Genomic DNA, 12,884 nt, shown 5'->3' with positions numbered 1-12,884 from the left:
AGCCCTGGGGAACACCACTTGTGACTGGCCACCAGTCAGATGTTACCCCATTTACTAAAACTCTTTAAGCCCCACTCTTCAGCCAGTGGTTCACCTATTGTCACGTGTTTTCAGTAAATACATCACACAGAAGAAAGTCCTTCTAATTGTAAATCTAGCACAGCACTGGAATACAGCATGGAAGCCAAAGAATTCTTACGACGTGACATTTAAGATTACACAGGCTGTCATCTGCGATAGCCAACATGGCTTCACAAAAGGCAAATCGTGCCTGACTAATCTGCTGGCATTCTACAATGGAGTGACTGCACTGGTAGATAAGGGAAGAGAAACTGATGTCACCTATCTTGACTTCTGTAAGACTTTTGACACAGTCCCACACAAAAACCTTGTCAGTAAATTGGAGAGATACAGGTTTGATGGATGGACTATTCAGTGGATAAGGAATTGGCTGGACAGCTGCATGCAAACGGTTGTATTCAATGGCTCAACATCCAAACGGGGATCAGTCACAAGTGGCATCTGTCCCTCAGGGGTCCACATTGGGACTGATACTGTTCAATACCTTTATTAATGACACAGATAGTGGGATCGAGTGCACGCTCAGCAAGTTTGCAGATGACACCAGTTGTGGTGGTGCAGCTGATACACTTGAAGGAAGGGATGCCATCCAGAGGGATCATGACAGGCTTGAGAAGTGGGCCCATGTGAACCTTATCAAGTTCAACAAGGCCAAGTGCAAGGTCCTGCACCTGGCCTGGGGCAATGACAAGTAATCAGCACTGTCTGGGTGATGAATGGTTTGAAAGGAGCCCTGCAGAGAAGCGCTTGGGCATATTGGTAGATGAAAAATTGGGTGTGAGGCCGCAATCTGATCTTGCAGTCTAGAAAGCTAATCAAATCCTGGGCTGCATAAAAAGAAGCATGGTCAGCACATTGAGAGAGGCTATTCTCCTCCTCTACTCCACTCTCATGAAACCCCACCTGAAGCACTGCATCCAGCTCTGGGGCCCACAGTACAGGACAGACATTGACCTGTTAGAGCAGACCCAGAGGAAAGCCATAAAAGTGATCAGAGGGCTGGAACACCTCCCCTGTGAAGAAAGTCTGAGAGAGTTGGGGTTGTTCAGCCGGGAGAAGACAAGGCTCCGGGGAGACCTTATTGTGGCCTTTCAATATATGAAGGTGGTTTCTAAGAGAGAGACTTTCTACCATGGCCTTACTGACAGGACAAGGGACAACAGTTTTAAAATGAAAGAGGACAGATTTAGATTGGACATAAGAAAGAAATTCTTTACAGTAATGGTGATGAGACACTGGCACAGGTTGCCCAGAGAGGTTGTGGATGCCCACTCCCTGGAAGTGTTCAAGGCCAGGTTGGACAGGGCTTTAAGCAATTTGATCCAGTGAAAGATGGCCCTGCCCATGACAGGGGGTTTGGAACTAGATGATCTTTAAGGTCCCTTCCAGTCCAAACCATTCTACGATTACTTCAGTTATAACTAGGGTCCCTTTCAGGCCCTCTTCAAGATCAACTTCTAAAACATGACCTCAGGGAAAAGAACTGAAATATCACCCTCCTCTACGGGAGTATTAACACTAAATGCTGCATGACTGGTCTTTAAAAGCAAGAATTGTTTAGGAATTGTTCTAGAATTAAGTCCTAGCAGTTCAATCAACTTCAAGGCCTAAAAATGGTGAAAGATAAAGTACATGTGTAAATATTTCATCAGACAGAATTACTCACACAATCTGAAGACATGCTAGAAAGTACTGGCTGTCAAAGTCAGGCACATTTTGCCAGATCATGCTATGAAACATGACAGGCAATTAGATATCCACAATTTTTCTGTTTCACTGTATAGCAATGATTTAAAACAGCTCTTGGTTGTGCTCTCCCGTTTACAAGGCTCATCAATCCAGGGCTCTGCTTCCTTTGTATGCCTAAGGAATAAACTCCTGTTCACGCTAAAGATACAACACTTGAGAGACAGATCACAAAAGAGCTGCAGCAACTTCAGCTGCTTAGCAGAGTAGAAAAAAACAGGATACTAGAGAAAGTGGCAGCAGGAGGCCCTGATTTCCAAACTGACTGCAAATACTGCAGCTAACTCATTCCCAAATTTACGACAACTTGCAAACTTCTCAAAGACACCACATTCTGCTGTGAAACATATTTTCCGTAACAGCTTTGTATCAGAATTTTGATATGGCTTTGGTATCAAAATTTGAGGCCAAAGATAGAATTAGTGTATATTTTCACTTGTGAATCTTCAAATTAAATTACAACAGTACAACCCTAAATTCCACAGAAAAGCACAGTCCGTCTATTTGATTTTTAAAAATACATAGGCATCTAGCCAAAACATACAGTTCCAAGAGCCAGTACGGCATGCCTCTCTTACAGAAGTAATCAGTGCTACTGCAATCAAAGCTACTATTCAGGCAAAGACAACAGGCTCACTGCCTGATTAGGTCATACAGTGTGGAGTCCAGCAGTAGTTTGAAGCCTACTGGAAAGAAAGAAGAAAGATGTACATAAGATGACAAAGGAAAAGCCCTTAAATGAAAAGTTTTATGCATCAAGAGCCTGCAAAGTGACAACAAATTTCATAAACATGTAAACAGTAAATTTCTTACCCATTCCTAAAAAAACAGCACACACAGGCAGACATAGAGACTTACAGATGTCAGTGCAAGTCCAAAACTTGTAGACTGATGCTTCAGCTGGATTTCAATTTTGTGAAGTAGAGCTTCAATCCTATCTTCCTCAAATCCTTTCCTTTGGGAAGGGGTGATGAGAGAAGGAAATCGTATCCATTAACACTAATCACTTTAAGTGAAGTTATGAAAATGAATTATAACATTGATAAAGGAAGCATTACAACATAACGTCTTCCACACTGAATAAAAATTGATATGAAACAATCTTATCATGCTGTGTCATTTAGTGAAACTGCATTAATATCATTAAATTGCTGAAGGTTATGCTGATGAATATGCTGCAATAGAGGAAGTAGCAGATACAAGTTTTAAGAGTATTGAACAGTATTACTGCTTCTTTGGTGCATTTATTTTAATCTGATTTTTTAAGGCGTGTTATTATACATATACCTGTATTATTACACGCCTATATTATGTTATTAATATCTAATTGTAAAAGACTATGAAAGAACAGTACTCTCAAAAGTTTAGCATTACTCACACAATAACTTCATCAACTGTTCTAGCAATTATCTGTTTCACAGTATCAATGTCTCTTTCAGCAATACCCTGTAGACCGACACTGAAATAAGCTTCTCTTGTTGAGCCATTAAACCTAGAATAAAACATATTCAACTCAGTGACAAGTACTAGAACTTAAGCCTTAAACCTGCCAGCAAAGGCAGAAGGGTAAAAACACCCAGCATTTTCACATACACACACAGAGGATTTTAAAAACTACACAGAAAGAAAAATAATTACCAAAGAGGCAAGAAATGGAACTTAAAAGCATTTTTTTGTTCAATTTCAGTAGTAGTAGCCACTGATAAGAAAACATATGGCGTATGATATTAGAGAAAGAAAAACAATTGCAGAAGAAAAGCTGGTCTTTTCTGTTCATCTTCCCATTCACCTCTAAGTACCTTCTTTTTTAAGGTGAACATTTTAGCTGTTTGTAACACCAAACATACATTCTACTTAAGCAGGTGAATGGAATGCTACTTTTAAATTTGTACTTTTAAAGCAGTATTTGTAAAGTAACTAGTGAAGTGTTCCATGTTTGTTGCAATTATTTTCATTAGCACTTCAAAAAAAAAGATAATTTTGCCCAAGCTGTCAGTCAGGGTTAATCATAAGAATCCATCTTTAGCGAGACAAATGGACACTTGCAGAAATACAGAACACCTAGCAGTTTGAACCAAACCCAACAAACAAAAACCAGTAGGTGCTCATTGCCTCTAAACATCCACTATTCCATGTCTAAAAACCATAGAAGAAATTCAATGGCAGACTCAGGTGTTGAATTCCAGAATACTGATCTCTGAACTCAAACTTACTCTTCTAGACTGATTCATCAGCACAGTCACTAAGCAAATTAAAGCCAACCCACTCTATGGTTCAACACCATGCTAATATAGTCAACCTGGAAAAAGCTCAGCTGACAAAACATACAACCAAATCACTACTTCAGTGTCTAAAGATGGATATTAAGATGTCTGCATGGCACTGGCATGCATGACAGAGGACTCACAGGAAGCCCATGACTGTAGAGACAGTTCAAGCCAGGCAGAATACTCTAAGACATTAAAATCATAGATTAGTATATTAAGGTTTCCCACTCAAACATCTGAGACAGTCAGTGGAGACAAAGGCATGATTTTTGTCATCGTCAAGTCTAAAAATCAGTCAGATGAATCATGCCCTGAGAGCGCTTCTTTCTTTCCGACAATAAAGGCAAATTATGATGAGCAGCTGAGCCTGTAGTTAGGTGAAGCCAGTCCACCCACCCTTTGTCTGCAGGACAGAGCAGACTCAGAAAACTGGCTGCAAGAGCTACAGTTTGAGTAAGCCCTTTTGGTACTGAGGTGATGGCAAGTTAATGGCACCGAATTGCCCAAAAGCACATTTGTGTGAAACCTACCTACTACTAAATCACAGATTTAAAGCAAAAAAAGCAAAGGTAACACAGTACAGAGAAGAGCTAGCAAACTTTTCTGAATAATACTAAATGGCCAAGATGAAAACTCCAAGTAAATTAGGGCACTGAAGCCATACCATATTTTTATCTACCCATTTTTCTTGTTCATAAGCTTTAAACAGTACAACTCTGTTTAAACTAAAACAGCTTCTACCAAATTATTTTGACGAGCCAAAAATTACAGCTGAGAATGCTTTACAGTTTATCAGTAGAAACTCTTAAGATGTTTTAATAGTGAAATAGGATTATTCTGTAAATTGCCTGTATGAGAGATGACTTCTCCCAACTTAATAGCAGTTTGTAACTTTTCTAATATTGGTTATAGTGATGAAATATAAGTTGCAACACTTACCCAACATCAGGAGAAAAATCTGTACCAACACCAGACTCAATTAAGGCTTTGTAGAAAGGAGAATTCGGCCCATCAACCAACAGTGAAGACAACAGACTTAGTGTGAACGTTTCAAAAGTGTCTGTAATACTGAAGAAAAATTAATAGATCTTAAAAACCATCAAGCTACAAATATGTGACACCCAGCATCACTGAGTTAATTTCAGAATAATTACTTCCACAAAACAATGTAGAGGGAGCAAGGGAGAAATAATTGTCAGTTATGAACACTGCATCAAACCTTAGGGAACTAAGAGGGTTCTCTGCATCTTACACTTGTTACAATTAGCAGCAAAGCAAGTTAAATTAGGCTGCAATAAAGTTAGTAGTAGGGTCATACAGAAAAGCTTGCACATGGCAGGAAACTGAAAGACAGGAAGCCAGTGTTCCCAAAGGTCTAATTCACTGAAGAGCTCTTTAAGATAACAGCTGATTTTCCTTATGTCTATCTGCTAAAGAAAAAGACAGGAAAAATTTTGCTTAGCAATTAAACTTTCATTTACTAAAGCAGGATTTGTCTAGCTTTCCCATGGCATTATTTACCTTAAAGATTACATTTATGAAGAGGGACTGGGGGACATGCAATATGCCTGCATCTTGCTTACAGTTCCAAAATGAGCCTTTGATTCAGAATATCATTTTGATATACTTACTCTGTCAATAAGTAGCTGACGCTGACAGTTGTCTGCTTGGAGGGATCAGCAGCAAATGAGTCTAAGCCACATGTTACACTGTGTTCTCTCTGTAAAGTATAATAAATACATCTGATGCAGACTAAAGTTAGAGCAGAAGTTACAAATAAATAAATAAAAAAAAAAAAGTATCTTCATAGCATCTTCCTTCCAAAGATTTCAAATAATTTTACAGATACTCAATATTCACGAGTAAATACATAAACACAGGATATCTTGAAAAATGAGTGCTATCTGAATTTTTACAAGTGGAGAACAGAGGAAAGGATCAAGAAAATCTGGCCATAATAACACTCTGAGCTGGGTTTCAAAGAAATGCTTACGCTTCTGGACAAGCCAGGGAGGAAAAGGGGGAGGGGAGAGGGACAGAATGGAAAAAATTACTTTTGACACCAATGTTTGGAAGTTTAGGCACCATTAGAGGGCATATTTCCTGACATTTAGTATCCACCTTTCTATCTGTAGCACAAAATGGTTTCCATTAATAAATGCTTTAGTGCTTCAAATGATGAGGGACTTGAAAACTGGAAATAAGAAAAATAAACAACTGCACACAATCATTACATTACTGAAACTCAAAAGTAAATGTCGTTTTTCCCCACTGTAGCAAAAAATAAAAATAGTTCAGCTCATTTACACACAAACACACAACTAAACAAAAAAGTAACTCCAGAAGGGTGGGCTAAAATACTAACCTGTTCAGTTTCTGCAATTCCAAGATTGGACATGCACTGTTTCTTTTTGTTTGTTTCCTTTTAATTTTTTTTTTTTTTTTTTTTTTTTTTTTTTTTTTACTTACAGGCTTTTCCCAGAGCTTCTGTTTCGGGATGTCAGTATTTGATTCAATTCTCTCAAATTTTATCAATGCTTCCTCATGTATTTGTTTCAAATGTTGCTCCAGTGGAAAATTACCGTAAGTGAAAAATCTGCATTTCAAATGAAAGATTGGGATTAAGCATCAGATTTTACATGAAATTTACAGTAACAGCTTTTATTATATTCTGAATTTCATGTGTTTTCCACTGATTCTCTGAATTTCATGTGTTTTCCACTGATTCAGTTACATCTAAAATGGAACATGCCTTTTAAGGCCCCTAGGTTAAAGACTCAACAGTTTGCCACATACATAAACCTCACAGATCTCCTGGTAAAATTCCACATTTTTCAACTTCTGTTTCATGCTTCAGGGGCCACAAAAAGCTAGAATTTGTTTAGTTGCAGCAATATACAATACTGCAGAGAAAATACTACTAGTAATTGAAGCCAGAATCCCAATGCTCTAAAGTTTCAGAAGACAGAATTCTTACGGTCCTCACACATAACGTATAAAATATGATGATCCATGTCCCAACTGATCACAGCCGAGTTCTGCAGGTCAGTCTACCAAGCACATTCCTATACCTACAAGAAACACTGCTGGCTTCCGCTGGATTAAATATGAGCGTGAAGTATGTCTCAGATAAATCTTATTCCCCAATTAAAACCTAAACACAGGTACAGTAGAATACTTGATAAGAAAAACAAAGGATGGTAAATCCATTATCATGACGCAAGCTGATGTTCCATAAGTGAATTAATCAGACTAACAGATTGACCACAAAATTGGTACAGAAGAAACGATGATACTATAGATTTCCCTCCACATCACTTTCAAATTGACTTTTAGCTTAAATATCTTATTAGTGCCAACAGAATTAGTACCTGACTTGAATATCCATTATTTAGAACCTGATACAGTAATGTGTGATCCAGGAGTAAATGATCAGCCATTCATTTGTAACTTCTTTTTATATTTTAATCTGTGTTGACTTCAAGGAGGACAGGAACCCCTAGACTCATCTACACTACTTGTATCTTAACTCCCTACCGTTATTGCCAAATACTCATAGTATGTTTCATTTCCCCCCCACCCACCCATATGAGTTCAAGGTAAACATTGGTAAACAAAAATCCCCAAAACAAATCCTCACAATCAAGCAGATAGAAAATCAATCATCTCTCTTTCCTGCCTCCAATTCACCCTTCACTGCGCTTCCTAGAGCAAATTCCTTGCTTCAATGCTGTCCTAGCTGCTGTAGGGCATAGGTTATCTAAGTTGCTAGTCGTGTGAATGGAAACGCTGGTTCTCCCCTCACAAAAATATGAACAGAGTGCTAACACACTATATAAGCTAGAAAAGTTAGTCGCAAATTTCAGATACCTGGAATTGCTTGGATGATAATGTGTGGCATGGAACTGTTTAAGCTGCTCCCATGTAAGATCAGGAATACATAATGGATCTCCACCAGATACTACACCGTAAGTGTGATCAGGAAGGATTTTATTCTGCAAGTGCTGTGCAAATATCCTCTCATTATCTGTCTTAAGAGGAAAACACCACATTTCAGTAAAAGCCATCAAAACACATTTTAAAAATAAAATGTGCTCAATAATAAGACCTCAGAGATCTAACTTACACAAGAACACCCCCTCACATAAGCATTTTGTTCTGTAGTGCCACATGCTTTTGTAAAACTAGCTACGTTATCACATCAACTTAAAAGATTATTTAAATTCTATAATAAAATCCATTAACAAGGTGCTTTTTATATGTAAACAAATTTTTGACAGACTAACTTTAAGAATAACCATGTAACAGATTGCTGACTTTACTGAGGATTTAAATTTCACAAAGGAGGAATGAAAATCTCTACTGCAACAATGCCACTGATAACCTTCCACTTCACTGTGTATAAGATTTTAAACCAAACAATCACAAAACTTACAAATGCCCCTTTCATTTCATTAAAAACAACTCCTTTGAAGACCAGAGGTGTCTGAGGATCAGCTGGGTTCTCATGTTCTAACCTCCAACCTTCTTGCCTGAAAAAATTAATAACAGGAAGTATTGGGAGTTTGAAGGTTTTGGTTTTATTTTGGTTTGGTTTTTTTTTAATTTAAGGTTTGCATACATCTCAGGCTGTGCACATCTTACCAGAAATCTAGTTGACGCAAACAAGGAAAGAAAGCTGCATCCAAGTACACTGACAAGAGATTCTGAAAATCCTTGGGATTTTGTGTTGAAAATGGATAGAGTGTGTAATCACTAGCTGCATATAAATAAACATAAAAAGATTAGAAATTTAGAAAGTCTAAGATGCATTTTATTTTTAATTTCTCATCCATATAACTGGAAGAGAAGAAACTTACTAAATGAGATATATTTTTGCTGAGGAATACACAGAAGTTTAACACCGCAATTATTTTACCATGAAAACTTTGCTTTTTGCTATATATATATAAAAATAATTAAATGTATTGTTGCATACTATAAAGATCCAGCTCTATTGGGACTTTGTAACCTCCAAATGAACAAGATCTGTTTTGATGCCTTGCCTTGTTAGTTTTTTAATATCTCACTCACAAAATTCACACTTAATAATAATGGCTTTCCAAAGGGAAATTAAGGAGAGCCAACAGACAGCTCTACTGCAATAAAACCACATGCATTTTGAGGGTTATTATTTACTTTGGGCTCACCTGTGAATGCATTCATAAAAGTGGACAGAGACCTGTTCAACATTTTAAAGAATGGATCTCTGCAAGGATACTTTTGAGAACCACATAACACTGTGTGCTCGAGAATATGCGGGACCCCCGTGCTGTCCATTGGAGTGGTTCGGAACTGTACACTGCAAGACAGAGCGCACAGAGAGGAACGCAGTTTATTTGTGACGAGAAGTCCACCCACCTCCTGTCTGCAGCTGTGATTTATGGGAACATTATCACTGTCTAGTAATTAACATGACATACAGCATGATGCAGAGTTATTGAGTTCTTAAGACTCTTCAGTGCTCAGCCACCTCTTCCAGAGGGTGTACACTCAGCACTTCTATATCTGGAGGTAGCACAGAAGTTTTCAGCACATAATTAAACAGATTTCTTTTTTACCCAAAAGGCTCAGGAAAAAACTTCATGGAATGTTATGGAAAAAAGAACTGGTTTACATCTTGCAACTATAGGGCAGTTTATCAGAATGTCCAGTTTTCATCTTACCAATACACAAGAGATGATAATAAATTTGAAGTAGTTTAGCGGAGAGCCATAAAGATGGCTGGAGCCATGCCCTGCAAAAAGAGGCTGAGGAAATAGTGCTCATTTAGTCTGGAGAAGGAAAGGCATCAGGAAACTCAACAGCTGCCTTCCGATCCCTACAAGGAGGTTATGATGAAGATGGGTTCTTTGTACAGATACACACGATGGAAGGGTAAGAGACAATGTTCATAAACTGAAGCAAAGGAGGTTCCAACTTCGTATTAAAGAAAAAACTCCCCCCACATAGACAATTAAACATTCAGAACAGGTTGCCCAGAAAGGTTGCATAATCTGTCTTTGGAAGTTTTTAAGGCCCACCTGGATAAATGTCTGAGGAACCACATCTGACCCTGTTTTGAGCAGCAGACTGAACAACAGACCTCATGACATCTGTTCCAACATGAAAAACTCTAAGGAAATTCTATCCTCTTTGTTATCACAGAAATATCCAGTTAAGAAGCTGAACTACAAGTTAGAAACCACAAGGTGATGCCGAGATGGAATGCGTTATACATATATTAATGTTTTACCTGAACAGATTATTGGAGTCCTCCCGAGCCACATGTAAATACCTGGCTCCTGTACCGTCATGACTAAGCTTCACTGCAGTCAGGAACAGCTCAGGAACAGCTGTCACCTGCATTGGGAGAAAACATCTGTACTACAGTGTGACTGCAACTAGGCCAAATCAATCATGGATGATGTAGCAATGATCAGTTTGTTGATCCTGTATATAATACTGCCATATGCAGTACTTAAGTTCTTTGTCCTATGGTTGGGGGGGGGGGGGGGGGAAGGGGGAGTAGCCTGCAAATGGAAAATAAAGTTTAAAGAAACAATTAAAATACCCTATGACCAAAGAACTATACTCTTCTGGTACATTAAGACATTAAGACCAGAACAATTCGCTTAGAAATACAAAGAAAACGCATATATTCAAATGCCAGTGATTAGGTCAGCAAAGAAAAATCAAGGAACCCCGTTCTACCACTAGCTCTGTCACTAGCAATCACTTTTTGCAAATTACCTTCACTCTGCCTCTGCCTTTTTCTTTAAAAAAGTGAAAAGAAATTCGACATATTATTTCCATCGCAGGATCTTCACAAAGGCATTAAAAGCAGCTTAGAAGGTAAAATATTACTTGAATGCATTTCACAAAGCAGCATGCAGTATCCGGTGAAGTTCAGTTATCTGTCAGGACTTTTAGAAGACTCAACATCTCTAACAGACACACGAACTCCCGTGGTGCGTTATTTACTCCAGAAGAGTTAACTCCCTATAGGAACATGTGTTAATGCTACCTACAGAATTCGGTTGCAGGGAGATAACTACAAGGAACTACTGTATCATTTTTTAACTGACCACCCAAAACATCTGTGCCAATATTCAGTGTGTAGACTCCCGGCCTCACTTAGGCGCTTTCCAACCAAGGGCAAACGCACCTACACAAACACAGGGGAAGCGTCAGCGAAGGGCGATGCTCACCTGCTTCACAGTGAACCCGTGGACCTGCTCGCCCACCCGGTATCGCAGCGCTCTCTCAGGGGCGGGAACGCTCTTCCACCTCCACGACGTCTGACTCAAAGACCTGAAACAACACCTCCCTTTGAAACAAACGCGACCCCCCGCCCCAGTGCCTCAGCAGCGAGCCAGACACGGCCCCTCACCCCCGCGCCCAGGGACGCCGCCCGCCCCGGGGCCCGCCGGCCTCCCGCCTGGAGCTGCCCCTGGGGCGCGGGGCCTCCCCGCCCGCCCGGGGCCCTCAGTCCCCGCCCGGGGCACGGAGCGACGATCCCCGCCCTTCGGCTGAGCGCGGCCGGGCCGGCTGCAGCGCGGGGCCCGGGGCAGCGGCGGCAGGCGGGCCGCCTCCCGCGCGGAGTGCCGGCAGAGGGGCCGGCGCCGGACTGGCGGGACCCCCGCCCGCTGCCCCCAGCTCCCTCCCCGCCCTCACCGGCCGCGGCTCAGCAGCCCCCCGGCCGCCCGGTAGCGGCTCCACATGGCTCGGCGCCTCGGCAGCGGGACGGGCCGCACAGCCGGGCCGGCGCAGGCGCCGCGGCCCCCGCCCGTATTGGCGGCGGCGGGAGGCTCCGCCTGCCCTGCCGGAGGCCCGCCCCGCGCTGCGGCGGCCCGGCGGGGAGCGGCGCTGCGGCGGCGGAGCGGGGCCGGGCCGGGCCCTCCCAGCAGGGGGCCGCAGAGCCCCGGGCGACGGGTCGCAGAGCGGGGCAGAGGGCCTTGGGGGGAGGGGAAGTCACAGCTCCAAAACATTACACATTTTGGGGAGGATTGACGTTGGGTGGGGTGAATGTCTTGGAAGTGTCTTTACCTGTTCGGGAAGTTCTCAGGAAAATGAAAAGCTGCGTTGGTGGTGAAGGGACCGACCTTTGAGTAGCGCCCATTGTTTGCTTTTTCAAATTAAAAAAAACCCCACAACACCCGAGATAAATGTGCTTCAAGGACTGCATCTCTCCTTGCTCATGTCTTGCCAATGCATCATAATATTTTTATGCAAAGATTCTGTGAGGAAAATGAACATAGTAAACAGGAATAAGGGGGAAACTAAACCAGGCTTTGATCCTGCACTTTTGTCTGTGCGTGCAGAGCCTTTATCTGCTGCACAAGGCGGTTCACACGGGGCTGGTGCAGTTTAGATAAGCTAGCAGGGACGTAGATGTACTTCTCCCAGGTAGTGCTGTAGCAGGGACCTTGGTGAAGATTCACAGGATGCCGTTGTACCCTGTACAGGAAAGTGCAGGTACATGCCTAGACTTTTACTCTTCCGTTTTGCAAACTAATACGATTTTTAGATAGTACCTTGTAACTGGTTGCACATCGCGTGTTCATGAGGTTTCCCAGAAGGCCAGCACCTGTGAAGTATGGACACCAAATTGCCAGTCCCTCGTTTCTGAACGTAAGAGTGCTGTTATCTATTTAGACGTAAGAAGCCTGATGCTGAAAGAGGAGACTGAGTGGGATTTTAAACAAAAACAGAGCGAATAACAGGTGCTTGGCATGTCTCAAGCCACTTGTGTGTTCTCTGGGTATGATG

At 41.3% G+C, this 12,884-nt stretch overlaps 1 protein-coding gene across 3 annotated transcripts in view; it reads right to left on the bottom strand.

Annotated features, from left to right (window-relative positions):
- PITRM1 (pitrilysin metallopeptidase 1) overlaps window positions 1–11,913 on the bottom strand; it is a 30,358-nt gene extending 18,445 nt beyond the window's left edge. For 2 of the 3 annotated variants that reach the window (XR_012628880.1, XM_074867998.1), the window contains exons 1-12: window positions 11,790–11,913; window positions 11,324–11,426; window positions 10,369–10,475; window positions 9,284–9,435; window positions 8,739–8,853; window positions 8,530–8,626; window positions 7,965–8,125; window positions 6,564–6,690; window positions 5,726–5,814; window positions 5,034–5,162; window positions 3,206–3,319; window positions 2,686–2,782 (exon numbers count right to left, since the gene is read on the bottom strand). Coding sequence is in view for 2 of the 3 variants with exons in the window: in XM_074867998.1 (XP_074724099.1) it covers window positions 2,686–2,782; window positions 3,206–3,319; window positions 5,034–5,162; window positions 5,726–5,814; window positions 6,564–6,690; window positions 7,965–8,125; window positions 8,530–8,626; window positions 8,739–8,853; window positions 9,284–9,435; window positions 10,369–10,475; window positions 11,324–11,426; window positions 11,790–11,836 (1,338 nt within the window). In the remaining variant the exon portion in view is untranslated. The remainder of the gene's footprint in view (window positions 1–2,685; window positions 2,783–3,205; window positions 3,320–5,033; window positions 5,163–5,725; window positions 5,815–6,563; window positions 6,691–7,964; window positions 8,126–8,529; window positions 8,627–8,738; window positions 8,854–9,283; window positions 9,436–10,368; window positions 10,476–11,323; window positions 11,427–11,789) is intronic. The other variant, XM_074868006.1, reaches the window with a different exon arrangement.
- Between the last annotated feature and the right edge of the window lie 971 nt (window positions 11,914–12,884).

The sequence above is a fragment of the Strix uralensis genome, chromosome 1 (assembly GCF_047716275.1).
Source record: "Strix uralensis isolate ZFMK-TIS-50842 chromosome 1, bStrUra1, whole genome shotgun sequence".
Lineage (NCBI taxonomy): Eukaryota > Metazoa > Chordata > Aves > Strigiformes > Strigidae > Strix > Strix uralensis.
This window is presented reverse-complemented; position numbering and strand designations above follow the sequence as displayed.